The sequence below is a fragment of the Pelecanus crispus genome, chromosome 1 (assembly GCF_030463565.1).
Source record: "Pelecanus crispus isolate bPelCri1 chromosome 1, bPelCri1.pri, whole genome shotgun sequence".
In the NCBI taxonomy this organism is placed as follows: Eukaryota; Metazoa; Chordata; class Aves; order Pelecaniformes; family Pelecanidae; genus Pelecanus; species Pelecanus crispus.
In genome coordinates, this window is record NC_134643.1 from 64,958,946 (window position 1) to 64,983,081 (window position 24,136).

The following is a 24,136-nucleotide window of genomic DNA, read 5'->3' on the forward strand; positions in this document are numbered from 1 at the left end:
CACAGCTGCTCACTCACTCCCCCTACCCCAGTGGGATGGGGGAGAGAATCAGAGGACTAAGTGAGAAAACTCCTGGGTTGGGATAAGGACAGTTTAATAATTGAAATAAAGTAAAATAGTAACAGTAGTAGTAATAATAACAATATAATAATAACAGTAATACCAATATACAAAGCAAGTGATGCACAATGCAATTGCTCACCACCCGCTGACCGATACCCAGACAGTTCCCGAGCAGGGATCGGTGCACCCCCAGCCAACTCCCCCCAGTTTGTATATTGAGCATGACGCCATATGGTATGGAATAGCCCTTTGGTCAGTTTGGATCAACTATTCTGGCTGTGCCCCCTCCCAGTTTCTTGTGCACCTAGCAGAGCATGGGAAGCTGAAAAGTCCTTGACTGGCATAAGCAGTACTGAGCAACAACTAAACCATCAGCGTGTTATCAACATTATTCTCATCCTAAATCCAAAGCACAGCACTATGCCTGCTACTAGGAAGAAAATTAACTCTATCCCAGCTGAAACCAGGACAGGCCTAGAAGACTTTCATGACAATTGTGCTTTCTCTTTTTTTCCTTTCTCCTTTTTCTTTTTTTTTGTTCTATATCTTGCTGTTACCACTGCTGGGAAACGCTTTTTTAGGACGTGGTTGAGTTGATGTCCCCGAAGACCAGAACATCATCCTCGTTGAGCTAGAACATTGCACTGCTTTCCTTCAACATGATTGTTTTGCAGGAAACTAGGAAAGAAAAAAAATATAAAGCTTTGCTTTTGTAAGCCTCAGACATGCAAACATTTGTGTGTTTGCTTTACTTTAACCCTTGGGCTTAAATACTAATTTATTAAATACATACTTCATGGTAAAGGCTAATTCTGAAGGAAACTAAATATATTGCTCTATTTGTGGCAATTCCTTCCAGCGCTCTTCAAACTGTTTTACATGCTAGAATACCTCCTACTATTTGGCCTAATTCTAGATTGAGCTAACCATTACATGTAAATGGTTAAACAGAGGAGAGTTATTATATATAAGATTTAATTTTACAGGAATTCAAAATTGTTTTGTGAGTCTCATGTGCAGTGTAGATGTTTGGTGGTTAGGGAGTATCTACAGGGCTTCCTCATAACATGCATTCTTTTGATTATTAACGTCTTTAGAAGTAGGTAGGAAGAATTGCTTCGCACAGCGTCAAATACATTCCTTCCTGAAGAAAGGTGGATGCCAGGGGCAGCTGTTTGGAGGATGAAGGTGACTGTGCAGGTGCTTTTGCTGAGGAAGAGCAAACAGTTCTATATGAAGCTAACAGGATATTTGCCTGTGTAGCTGCTTAACATTTGGAAAAACTGGAACAAAGAGGTGTGTGTTATGAATAACAAAGCAAAGTCAAAGTAGGTATTTAGAGAAAGAAAAGTGCAATCACACTAATCTCTTCAGTAGCTCCTACTAACTGACATAGGCTAAAGGCAGTAGATGCTTCCAGGGTGCATGGTGTTGGCATCTTTAGAGTGAAAGCAGTTCTCTTACTTCAGTACTGGACCTGTATGTGTCATGAAACAAATTTGGGGGGGGGGGGGGGGGAAGGAAACTTCAGGTTTGACATAAAAATGTGTTATACAAGGGATTGCTTCCCTGGAAATTTTCCTTTCAGTTACAAACCAGATATTCCTGTAAATTTCCAGGGTCCTGGAGCACTTGAGTAGTGCTCGTATAATTAGACACCAATATACTATTTGAGCAATGTTGTCTTCCCCTGGAAGACTTCTGCTCAGAATCTTTTGTATAAGTATTGGGTGAAAATATCCTGAATTTTCTTTTGGAAGCAAATTATTGTTACTGAATATTAGCTCTGTGTATCTATGCTTGTCCAACATTGGCTTAAGCTCTTCTCAGATGAGAGAACTAGCCTGTGTGTATGTTGCCTTTTGCTGCATACTGTATTTTGGAGCACTACACATGGCATGTCTTCCCATCAGACTTCTCTGGATATTGACAATTTCCAAACTGTACCAGTTCACAGCAGTAACCTGGTTAGTATAATATCATATTCTTTGGTGTTGCAGGTAGAGGGATTTTCTTTAACAGCAATTGTATTTCTATGTCATAATATAAGGTGGAATCTGTTTTATGCACTAGGGGTTGCACACAATGACAATTAAGACAGATACTGATGCCATCTTGGCAAAGCTGTTCCAAAAGTTTCTTTTTAGATAAGTGTCTTTAAGGTCCAGGCCCTGTGAAGGCAAGGGGGGGAGAGGGTAAGGACTGAAACACCAAATGTATAGGAGCCCCACGTAAATACAACTTAAAATGTAAAAGCTTTCCAATTTTTTCTCAGATTGTGAACGTGTCACGGTTAGTTGGTGTTGATAACCCTGTGGAGCTGATCTATTTTGTGGAGGACCAAGATGGAGAGAGACTCAGTGCTCTGAAGTGCTCAGACCTGATGAACAGAGTTGATATCCAGCGGGCTGCAATCATCCTTGGATACCGCATTGAAGGCACCGTTGCACAGCGTAAGCCCTATCAAATCCACACTGATGCCAGCAAAGAAAAACAGGAAGGGTGACATTAGCTTTGGAGATTATGGCACTGCACAGTGCCCACTGTTGCAGTGTTTTGTTCTTGGGATGCTGCAATTTTGACACTCCTGAGGAAACAAATTTTAGCGGTCTTGCAGTGAGCTATGTGGTATTGCTTTGCTTCTTGGAGACTGCTGAGCTTGGAGTTGCAACAGGGTCCTTAAGTGCAAGCCTCGCTGCATTTGCTTTAGTGCTTATGCTAGAAAAATACTGTGCTAGGTAGATACCTTCTTGCCATTTTCATCTCTTTCTGTTAGTCCAATATTTCTGCACAGCTTAACTTGCCCAGGAGCTTGCACAAAACTCACTATTGTGGGATGGGAGGGCATCAGAGTGAAATGGGTGTTTCCTTTAGCTGAGTAATGGCAGTGAAGTTTAACACACGTCACTATTTTTTGTTTGTCTGAATCATCGTTTCTGTGAGTGAAAGATGTAGGCTAATGCTAGTTGGGGCATTTTGGAGGGTATAAGCAAAAAGAAACAGTTTCTTTCTTTCCTTGAATATGATTGACCTTATTTTTATTTGTTTGTCCATCAGTAATTGATAAGTAATGTAAACTTTTAATAAAGACAATATAAAAGTAATGCGATCTTTTACTAGAAACACATCAGAATAAATATGACAGGTCATATAAAATCATATAATGACTTTATTCAGGAAGCTTGGTATATAAATAATTTGCAGTAAGGAGCGAGACAGAAGACCTACTCAAAATTCCATGTTATGATTAGGAAAGAAGCTTGAAAATATTTTAAAACAGTAACAGACATACATGTGATCAACAAAATACCTCATTGATACAACAGCTTAATTACCTTTTTTGTTTTCTGTGCAATTTGGAGGCATGAGTTACATTGTACCACAGGGTATTTTGCCAGTAGAACCAGCATGTGTCTGATTTTTTTAAAATTCTCTTCAGAAAGAAAAGAAAAAATAGTAATAATGGGGCCATCTGGATGTGTTTCTAAATTTTGTCCTTCATTAAAACAGCAGTTTAAAGATAGGTCAGTAGCTCATATACATCTGCTTAATATCTGTTAATGGACTGTAATATTGGTTAGACAGAAATGCAAAAAAGTTGCAAGAATAAATCCCCTTTACAAAAAATAGTAGGTGTTGAACAAACTTTATAGCTTATTCTGCATATTGAAATTTTGACACATCATTAGAAAGTTCTTTTAAGATGCACAGAATCATGGACTTTTTAAAATGTTTCTTTTTATCGGAAGAAACTAGACAAAAATGTTATTTTCATAACAAAATGAAGTGTCATAAATGAACTGTCAGATGTTTAAAATGTAAGAATTATTAAATTTTCCTTTAATCTCTAGGTTCATCATTAGAATGGCTATTAATAAAAATTATACATAAAAATAAGACTGCATAGAGACGCTGTTTTTAATGTGAAAACATCATTTTAAGAAAGTGCATCAGTTTGACTAGAAATGTATTACTGCTGTGGTTTTTAGTCCCACATATAACCACTATGCAAAATAGAGCAAATGAAAGTTTTGTTGATTCTTCCAGTTCATTTTTTACATGCATGACTGGTTTGATTACAGTTTCCAGTAGTTTTTTCTTCTGTTTGGGTCTAAAGGCTCTCAAACACTGACAATGAAACAGTGATAAAAAAAATGCAGAACTATACACCTTGGGGAGGAGGGTCTTACTGATTTCAAATTGACTGTGATTATTGATGGGGAAGGTAACAAAACATATAATGTTTAACTAAAGAGAAGAGGCAGCTGATAATAGTGTTTAAAGCAGGATATAGACAATAAGGTTAGAAAGTCCTTCTCACCTTTGTTGGTGGCAAGTCATTTTTCTGGACCCATTCCACTACATCAGCTCAGTTTTGGGTTACAGAATGATGTGGCAGAAGTGTATTTTCGTTAGTAATTTAAGCACAGGTCTTGTAGGCCAGGACAATCGATCACCTGCCCCATGCTTCCTGAGCATGACATACATTAACTTATAAGTGGTATGACATTTCCTGTGATGTGCAGCTGGTTTCTGATAAACTCTTTAACTACCATTTATAAGAACATAAAAATACATAACCTTGAAGTGTCCTCATTTAAAAATATATAACCACATAAAATTGCTGTCTTCCTTTTAACTTCACAGCTGTGGAGAAGCTGAAGGAGTCCACCTCAGAATCACAGAATAGCAACCTATGGATTATTGTTGGTGTGGCAGTCCCAGTTGCTGTGGTGCTCCTGATTGTTATTATTTTATACTGGAAACTTTGTCGAACGGACAAACTGGAGTTTCAGCCAGACACGATGAGCAACATTCAGCAGCGACAGAAGGTAAAGGGGGAAGCTGTGCTGAGAGGAGCTTGAGTATTCTGAGCACAAATGAGTGTGAGAGTCTAGGGAGCACCTAGCATCCTTAAACAGCATGTGGAAACACAGCTTCTGGGTTTTTTAAAAAAAAAAAGGCGGGGGTGGGGGGGGGAAGTCAAATGATAGTTGAAGTCAAGAATGCCACAGTATTTTATCTGTTCTCCTAGGTATATGATACTGTATTAGATAGATACATCCTTCTGAAAAGTGGGCACTGAGGCTGAAGGGAACCTTTCTTTATCACTTCATTTCAAGGCTTTGGCTAGGACTGAATAAGAGGAAATATGCTGAGTGTTTAATCGCTGACCTTGTTTTCTGCAGAGAGATGAATTTTTCTTTGGAGAGCTTCTGCTGAACTAATTTGACAGCTAAACAGCACCATCCGTTATACCTCATGCTGGAAGTAGAATTGGCTAGAGCCTATCCTTGCTGCTCTGCGTTCTGCCGGGGCTCTTGTGTTGCTGTTGTGAGAGCCTGTTGCAGGACTAGAACTTTAATTAGTGGATCTGCACGAGACTGCATGGGTGAGCGTGTTGGCCGGAGTGTTTGGAGGACTGGGTTAGGATGGTGAGAAATTCAGTAGTCTTGTCTTTTTCCTACACAAGACTGTAAATTAAAAAATATGTGGTCCACAATTTTCACAAAGGATGTATTCAGTAAAAAGGGTGGAAAAGTGACTAAAGGGTTACAAATCCTACTTTTCCTTTTTACAACTGAAGAGAACCAGTCTGTGTGTCAGAGATGCTTATTACTGACTATACCTTCAGAGGCATTATTAAAGGCAAAATAATCTTCCTGTGCTAATCCTCTGGTCCTGTAGTAATGTTCTTGTACTGTCACCTCATGTTCAGTCACACAGTTCTCTCTGTAACAAGTCTTGTCTGTACACCATGCTCTCTTTCAAGATAATTAATGATGTGAAAGATGAGAGAAGCAGAAAGCGGTTGCACTTCCAAAGCAGTCAGAACAAATCAATAGTAACTTCCACTTGTCTTGCCACTGCAGATTGAGTGTCAGAATCGAGGTCAGCAACAAGTGGTACCCTTTGATGAACTTCACCCCATGGTACCTTATTTCACCTCTGCTGTGGTAATACGTAACGCAGATTTTGATTGAGGAAGTTCCCCACAGTAGTTTCAGTTAATTTGAGAAGGGTCATACAAAAAAGGCAAGAGGGAATTATTACCCTTGGTACACTATTTCATCACATACATTTTTGGTACCTCTCTGCTGTCGCAAGCTTATCTTGAGAAAGCAGTTGGGTTGGGTTGACTGTAAGGCCTGAAACATCTTTCATAGTTTTACCTTCTTTTGGGAAAATGGCTCCGTTGTTTTTCTCCACTGCTTCCACAGCAGTCTTCATTTTAATCATTCGTGAGTCAGAAGCCTTGGTCTTGTTTGTATGCGAGTCTCATTTCAGTTTGCCTAGGGAGCCTGTCACTTTGCCTTCTTTAGGGAAGTCACTGTAAGCAAACTAGAAAGAACCAGTAAGGACATCTAGTCCAATCCTTGTGCCAGTGGATAGCTCATATGTTAATACTAAATGAGGTAAAGCAATAAAAAGTGTCTTAAATTTTTATCACTTAGCACATTAAACAACTGGCAGAATCTGCTTTGAAAACCATTTTCCTCTTTTGCCCAAGATCCAGAATAAAAGTAGTCCTCTGGCTTCCTTAGTAGCAGGCTGTCTTTGGGCTTTCTTCATTCCAGCTCGGAATAGGGCATATTTAACAAGCACTGAAGACCCCCAGACAGTCACAACAGCATAGAAATGATTAGGGACAATTGGTCTGGTCCTGCCCTTCAAAATTGTTTGTGTGTTTTATACTTTTTATTACAGTAAATGCAAAGAAATGATCAAAGAAGTGAAATCATGTGGTCAGGGATTTAGGTCTGGAAATAAACTCAGTTTAAAAATGGTCTCAGGCTCCCCCTTCCTCACCCCACGCACAATTATTTCCATTCCCTCTTTACAGAGCTTGACTTTGGTACCAAAGGGAAGTGAAGGCCTGCACTGCATCTGTAGATGGAAAGATATTTAGGTTAAAGAGCTGCGTTTTTCTCTTGGAATCAATATTTCATTGGTAAAAACCATAAAAATGCATTTGTAGTGCTAGCTCTTCTCACTTCTATTAATCTTTAAAAAAATTTCTTTTAATGTAAATATAGAAATGGAAGGTATAAATATCAAAGTATTTCCTTAACATATGCATGGCATATCCATACTGGAAATAGAAGACAATTCTTTTCAACCATGTAAGAAGTCTACAACGTGTTTCGCACTTGAAAATGTGTGTTGGTTGGAAGATAAGAAACTGAGACACCCTTTTCTTGTTCAGATGAAATAGGATATCATACTGCACTGGTGGATCTCCAGAGGTATGACCAGTCTTTTTCAGTGTGTTTAATTAGCCACTTTAACATAGCAGATCAGTGGGCAGCATGATAGTCTGTTAGAATTCACAGTAGCAGCTGATAGCAAATTACATCACCTGTGACTTAAAAGCCTAGAACAAGGTTGGGAGTGAGGGGAAACCCTGCTTGCTTCACACTGCTGAGGAAAGACTTTGCCACTATAAGGCTGGTTCCTTGAAACATCGAGAGAGAACTTCTGTAATGCACAGTAATGCAGATTACCTAAGTAAGACATAAGTTTTGCAGGAGCTTTTTAGCCTCAGTTTTGAGTCTGGTTTACAAATTTGTGGTTTTCCCTTCACAGAGATGCTTTAAAGACACTACAGATTTTCCTGCATTCTATGTGTCATACTAGTATCATCTTTTCTTTCTTCTTTCTTTTCACTTAATCACTTAATGCTGGTTTTAAGCTCCTGCTTTTTCCTGAAATATTTTGATACGCACTCAGACAATATAACTACTTAAGTTTTAATTTTAATCTTCTGTATGTAAATGTTTCACAGAGTAGGTATGATTTCTGTGTTCCTATGACCACCATTAAAAGTAAATTATAAGCTGCATTACCCTCACAGTCTATGTTCTGGTGAAGTAGACCAGTACTATTATCTGCTGATAATAAGAGCCTATATGCCTTTTGGGTGTGCCCCAAGGGTATGGTTCCCCATGTACACATCAGTGAAGTAATGATCACCAGGTAGTTGCATTACGCAACAATTCAGTCATACTGGCCAGCATATCATGCCAGCACAACTAACCTGCTTTGGTGCCTTATCTGCTCTGTGGACACTCCTTTAGAATATTTGGGGCACAGTCCCTCACTTGTGACTGTCAATTAGAGCGTATTTCCCACTTCAGCAGGCATGGCTGTGTTGAAAAATATTCAGAGCCTACGGTGACAGACCCATAGAAGTAGCCAACATTGCATCTCTATTTATATGCCATAGCAGCCCTGAAGTTGGGCTTGAGTCCAGATTTGCTGCTTGTCCCCACACTCGGGGCCAGGTCACTCTCAAAGATAATATAGATAATAGCAAAGGTAGTGTTTCTTCTAAGGTGATGACATGGACAGGGTAGGCTGTATTCAGCAAAGGCCTGTTCTGCAGACTGGGTGCACCATGCCACTCCAGCAGTGTCAGTTCTCTCCATCTGGCCTTCTAGTTTCGTCGCAGGATCAGTGTCTTGCAGACAGGATGGCAGGATGGTGTAAGGGTCCTTAAAAAGGCTCATGATGTTATCTTCTGCAAAGGATATACAGAGAACCTGAATACTAAGGGATGTTTTACTTCTGGATAGTCTCAGAAGTCTACTACTTAAGTGAATGTAACCATAAATACATAGGAAAGAAAACTTTTGTGGGAACTGATGCTAGCAAAACCAGGTTCGAAGAGAAAGTAATTTTAAAAAAAAAAAAAGAGACTCTGATTAGCTAATCCATCCCTCTGCCTCAAAGCAGGATTAACAATACCTGAAAAATATTAGGTTACCTTTTTCATTCTGGAGATTAGATGGGAAAACACGTTTAGATCAAAGTTATTTGGACCCTTTTTAAACTGGGAGCTAAGGAAGCAGGTCAGAGCAGTGAATTTCTATGCAAGATTCATTGGTCTGTGCAAGGATAATTCTTTTCAAGATGGAACTAAGATACTTAAAGGGCACATCAAGTATTCATGACTTGTTCTGTAAGCTGGAACATCCTACTGGAAATTCACCTTGATGTGATCTGGGCTGTTGCACTGGATAAAGATGTCTTTGCCTTTGGAAGTAAAAAGATGCATAAGTGGCATTTTTAAATTACAGGATTCTCTCTTGCAGTTGCCTATATCCACCACCACATTGTCTCAGCCTGAGCTTTTTTTCTTGCAAAGAAGCTGTGCCTTTTGTGGGCAATTGAATTTTTGCTGTGGGTTATTTTTCTTCTTCATGAAAAAAAAAAGGATAAATGTCTTTAATGCCCAAACCATCATTCTGCTCTGTACTGGACTACTGACGTTCTTATGCGAAAACACTGTCAACCCCTTTCCTCTTCCCCAGAGACGAAAAGAATATTCTACATATTATCTGTAATGTAAACAGAGTTGGCAATATTACTTCTTTCTCTATGGACATCCAAAAATTAAAATGGAACCTGATTCACTAGGGATTTCACTTTCCCTGCTGTGTACAAGTATTTGGGGAAAAAAAGTCAAATCCTTTGCTAGGACTTTTCAGAGGTAGTTTCAGCTATAGACAGTTATTCATGGAAAGGTTCCGTGCCCTAATGACAAGAATCTCACACCTGTGGAGAAGCTCATTGATGGTTTATTTAGAAGGTCTTGGATGTTGTCCTGTAAATGCTGGGCATGCTGAAGTCATTGCCTTTGCAGTGCTAACTTGGACCAAGTTCCTTACTCAGCTTCTAGATTTTCCAAGGCCACATCCTAAAAACCTAGGAGGAAAAAGTCTACTTCTCCAGCCAGCAGTTGCTCCTCTCTGGGGCCCTCTGCATGCCACTATGGTTCCTAAAGGCTGAACATCTCTTTCCAGCTCAGTGCCCCTCCTGTGTGTTCACATGTGGGAGGGATGGGGTGGCTCAGGCCCCACAAAGCCTAGGACAAAGCGTACAGTACCCCACCTTCTTCTTGAGTGGTTGCGTGGATAGTGTCAGAGCTGGAGGGCTGCCAATTTGCATTGTGTGCCAGCAAACCTCAGCTAATGTGTAATCACCTGGGGACCGTTACCAGCCCTTGTGTGTCTGCTCTAATCTGTGCTGCTCCTGACAGCCAGCCAGACCTCTGTGTGTCGCTCATGGTTGCAGGTAATGAGTCATGCGTTCTGCAAGATGTCTGAGAGGCTTGTGTGGATTTTTATTTTCCCCCCCCAAGCAGGGACATCTGATATCCAAATCTCATGTGTCAGGTGTAACTTTACACCTCTGAATTGAGAGTTTTACTTATTATTGTGTATTCAGTAGGCTACCTCTTGGATGTTCCCAGGATCAAAGAGGCCAGCCCTGCTGGAGGCTAAATACTAGGCTTCTGCTCCTGGTATAAAGAATTCTTGTGATGTTTTGACATTCTGTAACAGTTTTGTTCATCTGTATAATGTAGAGGCAACAGCTCTGCATTGCAGAATAATTCCAGTCAAAAGATGCTCATGTTAAGAAAGGCAGCTGACACCAATCTTATAAAAACTGCTTGAAAACTGACATGAGTTTCTGCAAGAGATTCATGTCTGTGCCTACTGTTTGCATAACAAATATCATTCATTTCTAATAGCAACCTTAACTAACTATCCAAAATGTTGTCTTTTTGGAATTGGTATACAGGTTCTGCTGCTTCAGAGTCAATAGCTGGATTCTAACAAGGAACACAGTATTCAACATCTTCCTTCTCAACAGTATATTTCTCTAATGGCAGTTCCTCTGCAAGAGCTCTTTTGTGGGAAATCATCTTCTTTAATGAGGATTAACTATTCACAAATTGTAGAAATAAAATACCACACTTAGATACACTGCTTATACTAATAGATATAAAAAGTAAAATGTCTCCATCTGCTTTTTTACAAACATTTGAGTAGCTGTCTTGAGGTCAGACCAAAAGGCCAGCTAGCCCAGGTGCCAACAGCAAAAGCCTGTAGAAGAGGAGAACAGGGCAAGTACATGTGACTCTTTGCCTTGAGTAACTAACTCTTCAGCCTCCAGTTATTTGTGGCTAAGGGACTTCCTCTGGAAGTGGTGATATTTAACCACCCTCAACAGATTTGTCTTCCATGAACTTGTCCAGTCCTTCTAAACCCATCTGGGCTGCCGACAGGGATTTCCACGGCAAGTTATGTGAAGAACCACATCATCTTGTTTCATCTTGCTTTCATCCTGCCACCTCCTTATTTTCTGTGGTGCCCCCTATTCCTTGTATTGAGGGGACAGTGAACAGCTGATTCCTAGGTACTTGCTCCTTGCCAGTCCTGACTTTACCGATCTCTGTCATATTCCCATCTCCATCACCTCTTTTTCCAGACAGAGGAGTCCCAGTTTTCTTATCCGTTCTTTTGAACTGGCCTTTGAACCAACTGCTAGCCTTTGAAAAGGCTAGAACATTTTCTAATTCTTTTCCATCCTTTTTGAGAGGGGGAGACTAGAACTGCATATGCTATACAAAATGTAGGTGACCCGTGGGTTTATAGAGTGACGTTTATATAGTGGCTACTTTTGAAAAGGAGTTAAACAGAAAGAAGAATCGATTTCCAAAATAGGGATAAACTTTATACTATCCTAAACATAATAGGCCACTGAGACTAGATTAATACTGGGGAAATAAATTCTGGCTTTCGTAACAAAAGATGATAAAGTGTTTACTGTAGAATTTAGCTATTTTGCGAGCAAGGAAATGGGCCAATATCAAATCATTGTTGCCTAAGGTTTTAATGTTGCTACTTGCTTGTAGCTTCATTTCAGCAAGCAGATTGTTTCTGCAGTATATGTGAATGTGCTTTCTTTCTGTGTGTATTAAACCCTTTTTAGATATATAAATGTGTTTGAATCACTGAGCCCAACAAAATACCAGCACAAAAATAAATTAAAATTCTTAACCTAAACTCTACCTTAAAAGTCTGTTAGCACTTTTCTCATCATTTGCAGAGAGGGAGTGTTTCTGGACTGTGCTGTGTATGTGCTCTGTCCAGACAGTGAGAGCCATGTTATGAATGTATTCTTTTGTTTCACAAGTTGAGAAAAGAGTTTCCTTAATAGATCAAAAAAAATCATGAATTATGCTACCTCTCTTAGAGGTTGCAGTTGATGTTGGTGTTGTGTACATGGCCTTGGAGGAGTAATTGTTTGATGTAACTTATGGACAAAAGACTGGTGGAACTGAGACACAGCAGTGACCTGTCTATCCTATCAAGTTGGTGATCTTTTTCTAACTTCCTCCTGACACTTTCATCCAACCAGTGTGCAAAGGAACCTCGCCAAACCATGATGAAGACAGTATCTACCCTGCGGCATTTCTGTGTGGAAAGGAAGGCTAAAACTGTGTGTGATCCAGCCACAAAATTCTGCCTGTTACAGCAGTTATCCCAGCAGCCTGTGGGCATAGATGTACTCAGAGTTATGGGCTTTCAACAACATGATCCCTCTTGTATTTTGTGAAATTTACTGAGCTGTCACGGTAATATTAGAGTGGCAGGAAGAAATGCACAAAGGAGAAGAGAGATGATGAAAATCCGTGAGAAGAATCTGTCTTAAGAAAATATTTCAGAACAGGTGTCTTGAGAATTTCAGGCTTTTATAAAGTTTTGTAAGTTTGGGGGTTTTCTTTATTTGTTTTTAATCCTACTCCAGGAGCAAAATTCCTGAGGTGGTATTTTTTGTGGGATTCCTGCTTTGCTTACTGTTTGTATGGTGGTGAGCGGTAAACCACAGTTTTGACTTTTCAGAGGAGGGAAGGAGGACCAGAGGCTGTACACTAGCTTGTTCTGGTTTTCCATACCAGCACTGGCTGTACTATGTGCTACTTTTCCCCAGCTTGATGGCAGAAACCCATGCAACTATAAGCATGCTTCTTCTCCACAAGGATGTTATTTGCTTAACTGCTTTTACCTATTCCCACTAACGGCGATAGTTGACAGAAGTGCTGTTGTGATGACAAATGTGAGATGTAATTTGTATGAAGAGGTACTTGGTCTAAGATGAGCAAATGGGCAGCATTTTGTACATACAACCCCTTTTTTGGCCCTCGGATCTCAAAGCCCTGCTTTATTTTTGAGAATGGGGCTTATCATAGAGGGTACAGGCTGGAATACAGCTGTAATGGGAGGCTGCTGGCATCCCACCTGAGTGGCAATATAGTGAACTGCCATTGCACATAGACTTCTTTTTACATATATACATTGTTATCAAGTGAAGGTATGTAAATTGAATTAGAGGCCTTTTTTGGTTTGGTGCTTAAAAACATTTCCTAAAACAGCAGCAGTGAAGGATCCCTCTGTACATTTCTCAGTGATGCTTACTATTTTTTTTAAAGTGGGCCGGGAAGGAGTTTGTGTTGATGGCACAAGTTGGTTGCATCATATCCCATTTCACAGGGAAATTGTGTCAATGGCACAAAAAGACCTTGAGAAATACAAATGGGTCTTTTTTCAGTATTCTGAGGGAGGCTATGGAGATGGAACTCAGCTTCCGTGTGATCTTCTAATACGCTTTTTTCATCAACGAAGGTTTCTGGTGTCTTAACTCAGATATGCATTGTTGTTATTGAATCACATGTGTAATTTGTATGCATACTTTACAGGCAGTCCCTGGCTATGATCCCAAAGGGTTTTACATTGAAGGAAAGCAGTGTAAACAAAAATACAGTGGGTATACTTAATGTGCATAAGGGGTGGGGATATTATTAGAATGAGCTGAACAGGAAAGTGAGACTGAGAAAGGTGACCGTGCCTCAGTACTTCTAAATTCTTATTTATTGGTAGATTGGTAGGTGTTTTAAATATCTCATGGAACAGTCACTGCAAACAATATGGATGAATGATCCTTGTGAGAGGAAGAAGTAGGTGACGTCTGGGATGGGATAGTAGAAGCACGGTGAAAAAAATGAGTTAAAATTAAGGCGGCCCTCACAAGCACACCAGCAGCTGCAAGTAATTGTCCTCACTGATGCATCGTGAGAGTAGTGCAGTGAATTCACAGTACCCTGTACTATGGTGCCCTGGGAATACGGAGAAGGGTTTGATGGTGTGAATCTCAAATTGTGGAAGGCAGTTTGTGATGTTTAATAGCTTTAAGCCATCCTAAATCAGACTGACTTACATCTTTAAGAACACTGATTCCAATTGCCTTGCTGCGTTTAAACTAGTAGACTTGAAAACTTTTTTTTTCTGTGTATTTTCTTTATCCTGTCATTTTTGTAGTATTCCATGTGCTAGCATGTTAGGTCATAAGTCAGCAGGACTTCTTTACAGGGATTCCTGTCCTGTTCGTAGATTATGTACGAACACTAAAGTATTATTTTTGAAATCATGCCTAGCTCCTTTGTTTCCTTAGAAATGTATTGAGCCTCTGCTCAGTGCATCTAGTTCTACAAGGAACAAGGCAAGACTGTGGTATAAAATATTATTCTTCATATTATGTCCAAATTCAAATACCACTTGTAGGAACTACAGGAAGAATACTGAGTAAGTGTATTTCTTCTCTTCTGCTTTCTGCTGAAATTATTCACTGATCCGTGTGTGCTGTATTTGCTTTCATGAGAAAACAGATTGTCGACATTCCTGGTGTGTCTCTGCATCTAGCAAAACAATATATTGGCAACCACGTTATATTTCTGTGACTTGAACGGTACTGAAACTATTAGCTGCTTTCATGGAATAAGTCTTGACTGAGGTGCACACACTTCGTAGGCTTCTGTGGAAATGATTTCATTTTTCTATGAATTGAGCTTCAAATATTTTTTTTTTTTCATTCAGTAGGTAACAATAGAATTAAAGCACTGTCTTGACTTACCAATTTGAAATCATCTTCCCCTTAGATTTCATCAGGTTCTGCATTTGTATAATAACATAATGCCTTACGAATGTGGTAGTTTAGACATACTCATTTTGGTGGTAAGCTTCAGAGTATTTTATTTTTTCCCTTTCAGAAATATATAAAGATAAAACAAATGAAAACCTTCTCTAACAACTTGCATTTAAAACAAGAAATCTTTGCTAATACTGGCTTTGTGCAGTCTTAGGTAAAGGCACTTGAGGCTGATAAGAGGCTCAGTTTCGGCACCTGAACAGGTAGCGGTATCAGCACAAATGTGCTCTTAAAAAGAGATTGTATTCTTTCCTTGGTGGTGGTTAATTTATGAGTAGTAGGTGACCGATCCACACATGGTATTCTGACTGCCTGTCCTAAGATGGGCAGAGGTCATCCAATCTGTAGCATTGTATAACTTGATATAAAGAAAAGGAAGAATGTGGCAGGTGGCACACAGAAATATGTAAGAGAATGTGGAAAACCTCTTCAGTCTGGAAAACACTGTTCATTCCTTCCATTGAGTCTTGGTGATCTGACCATCTAGTCTTGTAGAAAGCAGAGTTGTGTTTCAGTGTCCTTCAGAAACTTTTCACTGAAAATGTAGATTTTGGTTAGTATGAGTTCTCAGTTAAAGTCATAATGTTGCCATGGTCTAAGAGGTGAGGTATAGAAGTGTAGATTTTTTTTTTTTTTTTTTTTTTTTTTAGAAAACGAAGCGGGTTTCTGTGAGTTGTTTCCACAGTAGTAATCATATTAGTATTTCTATTTCTCAAATAATGGGTATTATTTTTAATAAGTCAATTTTTTAATAAGTCAATTTATTTTTTTTCATTTAGGACCATCTTTTCATATTCAGTCAGGTATCATTTTTATATATATGTATTTTCACATTATATTTTTCTATCACGTTTTTTCATTCATATGTGCAAACACGCATATACACACATGCATACAGTCTCATACTATTCATATATTGGCTGGAGCTGGTAGTGCCAACTTAAGCTTTTTTTTAGCAGGAGATATCTAGAAATGTTTGTAATTTGGCTCTACAGAACTCTGCAAAATTTGAATCATTCAGGACGAAGTTTTCCATTCAAGTATCAGTTTCATACCAAATCGTTTTTTAAGATGATGAGAGGAGCTTGTTCTTTCAAAGAACAAGGTTAAAAGAAAATCGAGTGCTCTGTCCACATTTTAAAAATAATTTTGGAGAAGCTCTAGTGCATATTCTAGTGCCTTTTGGGGTGCAGGGTGGGGAAGGAAAGGAAACAGGACCTGAAGGTTGTTTTGTGTGAGGGAAATGCTTTTGCTGATTCTGTGGGGAATTACCCATTTCTGACTAAGTTTTAAACCTTTGGGAAAATGTTTGCATGTGATTGACAGAGACTTGTTAGAGGTTTACCAGTTAAATTCTCGTAGGATCACACCTGTTCTGCACATGTAAGCTCTGTAGAGCTGTACCTTAAAAGCTGAGAGGGTTTTTTCTCTGTTGCTGTATGCAGAGCTTGTTCTGAGGCTGGGTAAAGGAAATAAGGAGCAGTGAAACTCAGGTTCTTGGATAGTGCAAACTGGAACTGGCAGCTGGCAGGCAGAGGGAGAGAGGGGCAAGAGGGCGGGACGGAAGGACTGGTTCTACCTGGCGAGGAAGAGTGAGACCAGATAAGGAGTTTACCTGCCTGCAACTTTAGGAAAATAGAGCCACAGGTTCTGTAGTGTCTGAGGTGAGTGCTTCTTGAGGCCTGGGATGGTGATACCTGAGACTTGCCAGTCCTCTGTTGCCAGCAAGCATCCATGAAATCAATTGGCAAAGTCTCAGCCACCCTAGCTGCAGATGTGCATAGAAGAATACATGCTTTCTCTTCTTACATCCCCTCCTTCTTTCACTACGTGTTTGCCAGCTTCTGCATGAAATGAGATGGGCATGCTGGTTCTACAAATAATATTCCTATATTCTACCCAACTTTGACTAATAGCAGAAGGCCCAGCCTACACCAAGGATCCAGCAGGGTGGGAGAGAGCAAAAGGGTTCCTATGGAAGAAGTGAATTTATGATTTTGTAACTCAAGACTCTTTTGCAATGCCTGTGCATGAGAGGACCCTGTTGTGATTGTTCAGACAATCTTAACTGCCATTTCTTATAGTGTGAGTGCTTGTCTTTGCAATGCTAACAGTCTTTTAACTCAGCTTCTGTGTGGTCTGTCTGCAGATAAACATTTGTGCATACGTATGCTGTGGTGTATGTACACGTACGCATAAATATATGTTTCTGTAACTGTGCTTAGATGAAAGTTTATGTTAGACTGCAGCTAGGAATAAGATTATTGAAAGTTAAAAGATTTTAAAAAATTATATTTTTACATGTTGCTTTGCTTCCCAAAGGGTTTACAAACCCAGTATGCTAGAGTTAACTCTAAGATATGTTGAAATGCATGCTTCAGACATGCAGCAATCTTAATAAAACCATACTAGTAATTGCAGTATTACTAGGATGTTTGCCTCTTTAGTTGTTCTTGCCCACCCCACCCATCACACTATTCAAAAAGGAGTAGTAACTTTGCAGGTCAAGTCAAGGGTACTTAGGAAAGGGTAGAGCACCACCAAATTTTGTTGTAAAATAGTTGTGCTCAGCACATGGTGAAGACTCTCATCATCTTTGGAGCAATGGGGGCTGGGAGCAAGGGAAGGGAATGTAGTGAAGTAGAGGAAGTAATCATCAGGGATCAGCAGCAGGGCTGTATAGGCATGAGGGTGCGTATGAAAGGATTAGAAGGAGGGAAACCACTGAAGGGATTCGAAGGAAGAGTGTTGCACGCAGGAATATCTTCAAAGAGAATAGACGTAATATCAAACAGGTCAGAGGTGGAGGTGGGGTAACTAAGAGGAGTTTCAGTAATAAAAGTGCTGCAAGCCGGCATGAGAATTCTGACAGTGGAAGTGAAAAGTTCCTCCATGGAAGTATTTGGGGGAGAGGGGGAAGTATGGAGTTTTGGGGTGGTTTTTTTTTTAAGGAAGCAAGATCCTGAAGACAGTGTTTCAACTTTGAAGGGGATGAAGTTTCAGGAAGGGTTCACTAGGTGGCTGTGGAGAAACAGTTACACCTTCACCTGGTCTAACTCAACAGTGCCTTTTTGAATCAGCGGTTGCAGACATTTACATAAATTCAATAACTGAATCGCCCATAATCCTGAATTGAAGGGACTGTTGTAAAGCCCAAGAAAAATGGAGTATAGTGGAAGACATCCAGGTCTGTTCAAATAATAAGCTTACTCATTTTGTGAGAAATGAACTCTGAAACCTCAACCATTCACATAGTTGTTGGATTTTACAGGAGAGCTTTTATTGCCATCTACTGGTCTAAATAGGCAGTTTGCTCTACTACAACATCCTTTCTAAGAACCATTTGGAAAATGTTTGCTTACTGAGAAAATATTTTGAAGAGATTGTTTCAGAATATTCCTTAGGCAAGCTTATCTTTGGCATGATATCAGACGAGTCTGTTTGTAGTTAGCTATGTTGGCATGCCAAGCTTTATGAAAGGAGGTTCATTTAAACATCTGGAAGCTGACGCACCCATAAATGCACTCCCAACACATGCTTCACTTTGCAGGAAATCAGCTCTAGGAACACACAGAGGGTTTTGTACGTGTGCTGTGCAGTGGGTATGTGTGCATGCACTTTAAAAACTGGAGTTGTCAACATTTCTTTCTACTTTCAACTTCCAAACTACATAAAATTGAGCGGGACTTGAAGAAAAACTTTCTCTTAATTAGTTCTTCAGAATTTCTAATTACTCCAAAGCCCAAAAAAATCAGCAGGAGAGCTTGAAACTTGGAGGCTTGATTAAATTAAGTCTGAATCAAGTCATTGACAAGGTGAGATTAGATTTTTTTATAAATACAGCTATGAAAATGAACGGCCCAGTTCTGTGTCTTTCTCAAGTGAGATGCCCATTGAATCCATAATCCCTTAATAAGATCTCTAGGATAAGTATCTAATTTCTCTAAACTCCAAAGCCTTTTATATATTTTTGTCTCTATTCAGTATGGAATTCCTAAGAGCTAGATTTTCAGTTCTTTTCTGGAGGCATCAATGCTGGCTGAAAAGTTATTGCCAGGCTGCCGTGTAACTCCAATCTGCAGAATGTTTACTTTTCATCAGATGAACTAGGTGTTTGTACAAGCACTCCCAGACTCCTGCAGATTTGGGGAGCTCAAAATGAGGAAGATCAGCAGTGACATTATTCAATTATTTAAACTCACTTCACTCATTTGGACTGAAAGAAATGGAAAGATGACCTGGCAGTGGTAACGGTTTCAGTCAGTACACAGGTGTCTACAGCCTTGCACCCACAAGTACACAAAAAGCTCCTCACACAATGATTAAATCTGAAGAAATAGCTGGAAAAAGATGTAGCAGCAACAGAAGGCTATTTTTTTAACTACATTTGCTGATTTGGAGTTTTGAACTGTATGTCATATACTGCCTTAAGATGACAGAATCATGGGGTTTTTCTTTTTGTTTTCCCAGCAGTTCTCGTGTTCATTCCTGAGACTACCATAGCCTGACCATCCTCGTAGTGGCCATTGTTTGCGGATCTTAACCAAAGCCTTTGTAGTCATTGTCACTCATGGTTCCTGTTTTTTGTCTTTGTTGTTCTCTCACAGCTACAAGCTCCCAGTGTGAAAGGCTTTGATTTTGCTAAGCAGCATCTTGGCCAGCACAATAAAGATGATGTCCTGATTATCCATGAGCCAGCTCCTTTACCAGGACCTATTAAGGATAGTACCCCATCTGAAAATGGAGAAGTGCCCAGCCCCAAATCCAAGACTTCCTCAAAGCCTTCAAAGACTGTTCGACACAGAGGGAGGTCAGTTCACAGAGATAAAACAAATTGTAGTAGATCTATGTACATAAACAAAATGTAGTTTATTAATGGCTGGTACTTACTGTATTTTTAGGGGAATTTCAGTGGAAAGAACTGTTCTAGAGCTCTGGGACTTGCGTTTTCTAGTGGGCCGTCAGTTACGCCTTGCTACTCATTAGTACAAGGTTGTGAAAATTTAGTGTCCATTTTTCTCTTAAAGGCAACATGCCCATTTAAGAGGGGTATGTAAGACACTACTAGGTGTTGGCTGGAGTCAAGTCATTGCTTGTTTAGTGGAAACACCAAGTGTATGTTTTCTGATGCATTCTCTTTGTAGTGATCTCTAGCTACTAAGAGGCAATGGGTGGTTAAAAACAAATGAAAACCATTGATGAATAGCAGTGTATTTCAATAATATTAATAGTGATCAATACATGTATGATAAGTTGGAATTTCCAGAAATAAGCAGTATCTCCAAAATGCGGGGAAGATGCATGAGTGCATTATTTGTGGTTATCTGGTTGCTTTCATAGCAAACCAGCTTTGGTCAGGAAAAGGAGTGGTACTTTACAGTTGTGCAAGTGGAGAAGTGTCTGTCAACCTTCGCACTAATTTTTTAACCTTTTCCAATAATCAAATTATGTGAATGTGTCTTGCTGGAAAGGATTGTGTTTGTAGGATAGGCACTATAACAGAGCTATGTGGTAAAGAAGGATCTGTGCATTAAAAAAAAAAAAAAAAGGTAAGTGGGAAAAGTAATAGGTGGGGAAAAAACGGAGCCCTGAGGAGAGGAGTGCTACGGTGAGTCACAAACAGCTCCTCACTGCGGAGCTCGTCTGTGTTCCACTTTCCAGTGATTCTTCCTCTCCTTCCCTCTCATATTTTTGCTCTCCTTTGTCTCAAGCTCTGCATCCCCTGTGCTTTTACCTATGTGCTATTGCATGGTGGGAGGGAATAAGAAACAACTAAGGGCAGAGTTGAATGAGCTTAGAAAGAAACTAATGGTGGTTCTTCCTGAGCTGCAGGTCTCTGTGACACAGCTTGCTCCTCTGCTCAACCTTCTGTACTTCCTCTAAAGCCCCAGTTGTCGTAAGATCCTCTCTTCATCTTCCCCACGTGGGCTTCGTGCAGCTCAGTTTCTACCTTTCCAGATGCTGAGCCTGTCTTCCTAACTCCCTATAGGCCTTGCAAGTAGTAGACTACCAGTAGTACAGTGGAAGGTGGGCAAAATTGGAAAGCAATGGAAGAAAAATTAGCTAACTCATTTGGTGTAGCTTAAATTAAAACAAATTAATACAAATCAGAAGGACAAGTGTTTCTGTGTTTCTTTTAAAAAGTTCAAAAGTGGCCTAAGACAGAGATGATACTTAAGGGGAGGGGAAGGTCTCTGTATTCACATGCACATAAATATAAGAAAGAAATTAAATCTTGAGGCTGTTACTGTATTTCATCTAGAATAATTCAGAAAATGAAGCAGGAGAAATTTTGAGAAGCCAACATTTTAATGCTTCCCCTGAAGACAATAATGAATCATTGATCAAATTTGGAACAAAGATATGTCTTTTTTTTTAACAGCATCTAAACTCAAACACTTCAAAATGTTTTCAAAAGAGAATTTCCCTCCTCTCCTTCATCCTCCCTTAAGAGCAAATCTCCCTTTAGGCTTAACTATGGAGATGTTACCATCATCTCCCTAACATGCTGACATGCCCATGTCAGCTTGAGATTTAAAACATTTATTCCCTAAGGCAGAAGTTGAAATGTGAAATGATAGCATAGTGTGTTATGTTGGTTTTAGCTGTTTTCTGTTTTGTGAGGAAATACAGAACTCGGTTCATCACAATGCAATTCAGGACTGTATGTTGCATGCCAGGAAATACAGTGGTGATGTGAGTACATGTTCTGTATCTGTAAAAAACAACAAACAAGAAAAACAACCGAGTTCAGAAAGCATGGCATCTCTAGGCTCCAGCTGAGAGTTGGACCTGTTGTTTTGGCTTGAGTGGATACAACTGCATATTCCTCAGCGCTTATAAAAAATGACTGATGTTGACTCAGCACTATTTATGTTCCTATAATTTACTTAATGATAATTTAGATAGACTGAGGAAAGAGTATGAAGGAATACAAAGCACAGTGAGGTGAAACAGAAAGTCAGTAGCAGATCTGGAAACAGAACTCCAGCCTTATACTTTGCTGAACCAAGACAAAGGTGATGGAGACGATAGGTCTGCCAACCCTCTTCACCTTCGAAAAGAGGAAAAGATGCAATGGTGCAGATCCGTAAGTTCATTGAGAACAATTTCTCCTTTTTTCCCTGCTAAATTTTTTTTTATTGGGATATGACTTACTAGTATTACAGTCCTGCAGAAAAGAATGAAAGACAGAGTTCAATTAACAGTGCATTGTTCAGGGAGGAGAAAAAGGGGAGTTGAATTTGGAGCATTGCCTGCTGCAAGGTGTAGGTTTAACTTTCAATCAACTTGTCTGGCTGGGTATAGTTATCTTAGTCTGTGTGCTCTAGGCAGGTTGATGTTTAGCCAAGAGCCTCAATAACTAGTTCAGATATCCATCTAGCCCAAGCAAATCTTGCACTTAACAAGGTTAATGCAGACACGTGCATACTTTCAGTGATTAACTCCCTGCAGGAACAGAATATGAATGTTCACAAGACAAAATGGTCGCTAGAGACAGTATCACAAAGGCTGATCCCATATGAAAAGACAGGCTTTGGTGTCAGCTGGGTGGTGGTGTACGCCCTATATTTTTACTGTTTTCATCCTATCTGAATAATTTTACAGCTGAAGTATTCTGTTGGGGAAAATCACAGTATTTCGTTACATTTTTCTCTAATCGCCCACAAAAATTATAAACACTGAGACTGTAATTTGTAGGTAACAAATCTTTAAGAATCTCATGACTGCATGGGATAAATACATAAAAGTAGCATTTTTTAATGGCCCTGTGTTTAACTAGTTAGGAAAATATTCACATGGACTTGTAGTGTTAGCAAGAGAACACCAAGTTAGCAAGTTAGAATAGAATAGAATATTTGACTAGTTCCTGTACAGGTTTCTTATTTCTAATATAATTCTTTTCTGTCTGAAAAGTAAACTGCTACTTATGAATGCAGAGTTTTTTCTTGAAATGTATTTTACAGGAAAGTTTAGTTAATAATCTTGTCATGTGTGAATCCTGTTGCAGTCAGTTTTCACATGCAACAATAACAACATCATGGCAATGAATATCTAACTATAATAATTTATTATAAATTTACTTATAAACAGAGGAAAATATTAGCAGTCTGCACAAGATACTTTAGCACAGGACTCACTGTGCCACTTTGCAAACTTATGTTACGTGTTGGTTTGTTTGGTTTTTAATATTTGTGGCAGAGTTTCGCCGTCAGATGCTGACTCCACAGCAAGTGAACAATCCAGTGGGAGAGAGACAGGAGAAGAAACTGCCAGACCATCAACTGTTGCAAACGAGGGCAAACCACGAAGAGCAGTGAAGAAGGGTTTGTTACTTTTTTTTTCCCATTGTGTGCACTAGCAGTGCTTTACTCAGGTTGAAGAGTTACTCTGGTGCTGTAACTTTTCTAAACTCGTCTTTGGCTGTTAGTTTTTCTGGTTTGTGTCAAAGAAAATTTTCTTCCTCTCCTTTTTGGTTTAGTTCCTTCTGTTGAAACTGAAGATCTACACATTCCTTTCATTCCAGCAAGCTTTTGAAACTAATGGCTTAACAGGAATGAATCTTCCCTCCTTTCCTCTCCCACACACCCCCAGCAAACCTCTTTCCATTTAGGCCTAATTGTGGCTCTGGTGGTAGCAAACTTGCAGACAGTTACATGGGCAGTAGAGGTCACAGCAGAACTTGATACAGCATGGGTATGCGTCTGTAACTGTAACTTCAAAAAAGTGAGATTAAAAGAAAGACACCAGGGAAGTGAAAGCTTCACAAATAAGTTCTAATTCAGACGTCAAAATGCCTTCATGATTGTGCTTTAGAAGGATGAAAATCCAGTGCTAATACGTTAATAACAGTGAAATTTTTTTGTAAAGAACCATCTTCCTTCCAGTTAAACTGCTACTATTTGTCTTAGAGGTACCCTAAGATATCTTTCTTTTCTTATCGAAAAGTTGATAAAACACTGCTTCATTTTTTAATTAAAACATTCTTTTAAATTCTTTTGCTGTTTAAAAGTGTGTGGTTAACTGCGCCTACACAAACACTTCACTGTTTCTTCTGAGACCCTCTTGGGTTTAGATGGCTTGCTCCTTGCTTGAGGTTTTCGTTACCAGATCTTTGCCTTAAATCACAATAGTCTTCCTAGAGAAAATTCTGATACTGAATATCTGGTAAAGGAATTTATGATATCCCCATCTGTTCTTAATACATATGGCCTTGACGGCAGCAGAAACTGAGAAA

General features: G+C 39.4%; 1 protein-coding gene across 1 annotated transcript in view; it reads left to right on the forward strand.

Moving 5' to 3' along the window:
- The window catches only part of KIAA1549 (KIAA1549 ortholog), a 150,250-nt gene that overhangs the window by 103,484 nt on the left and 22,630 nt on the right, over positions 1-24,136 (forward strand). The window contains exons 9-12 of the mRNA XM_075724956.1: positions 2,339-2,516; positions 4,711-4,895; positions 19,506-19,708; positions 23,101-23,225. Of these exons, the coding sequence (XP_075581071.1) occupies positions 2,339-2,516; positions 4,711-4,895; positions 19,506-19,708; positions 23,101-23,225 (691 nt within the window). The remainder of the gene's footprint in view (positions 1-2,338; positions 2,517-4,710; positions 4,896-19,505; positions 19,709-23,100; positions 23,226-24,136) is intronic.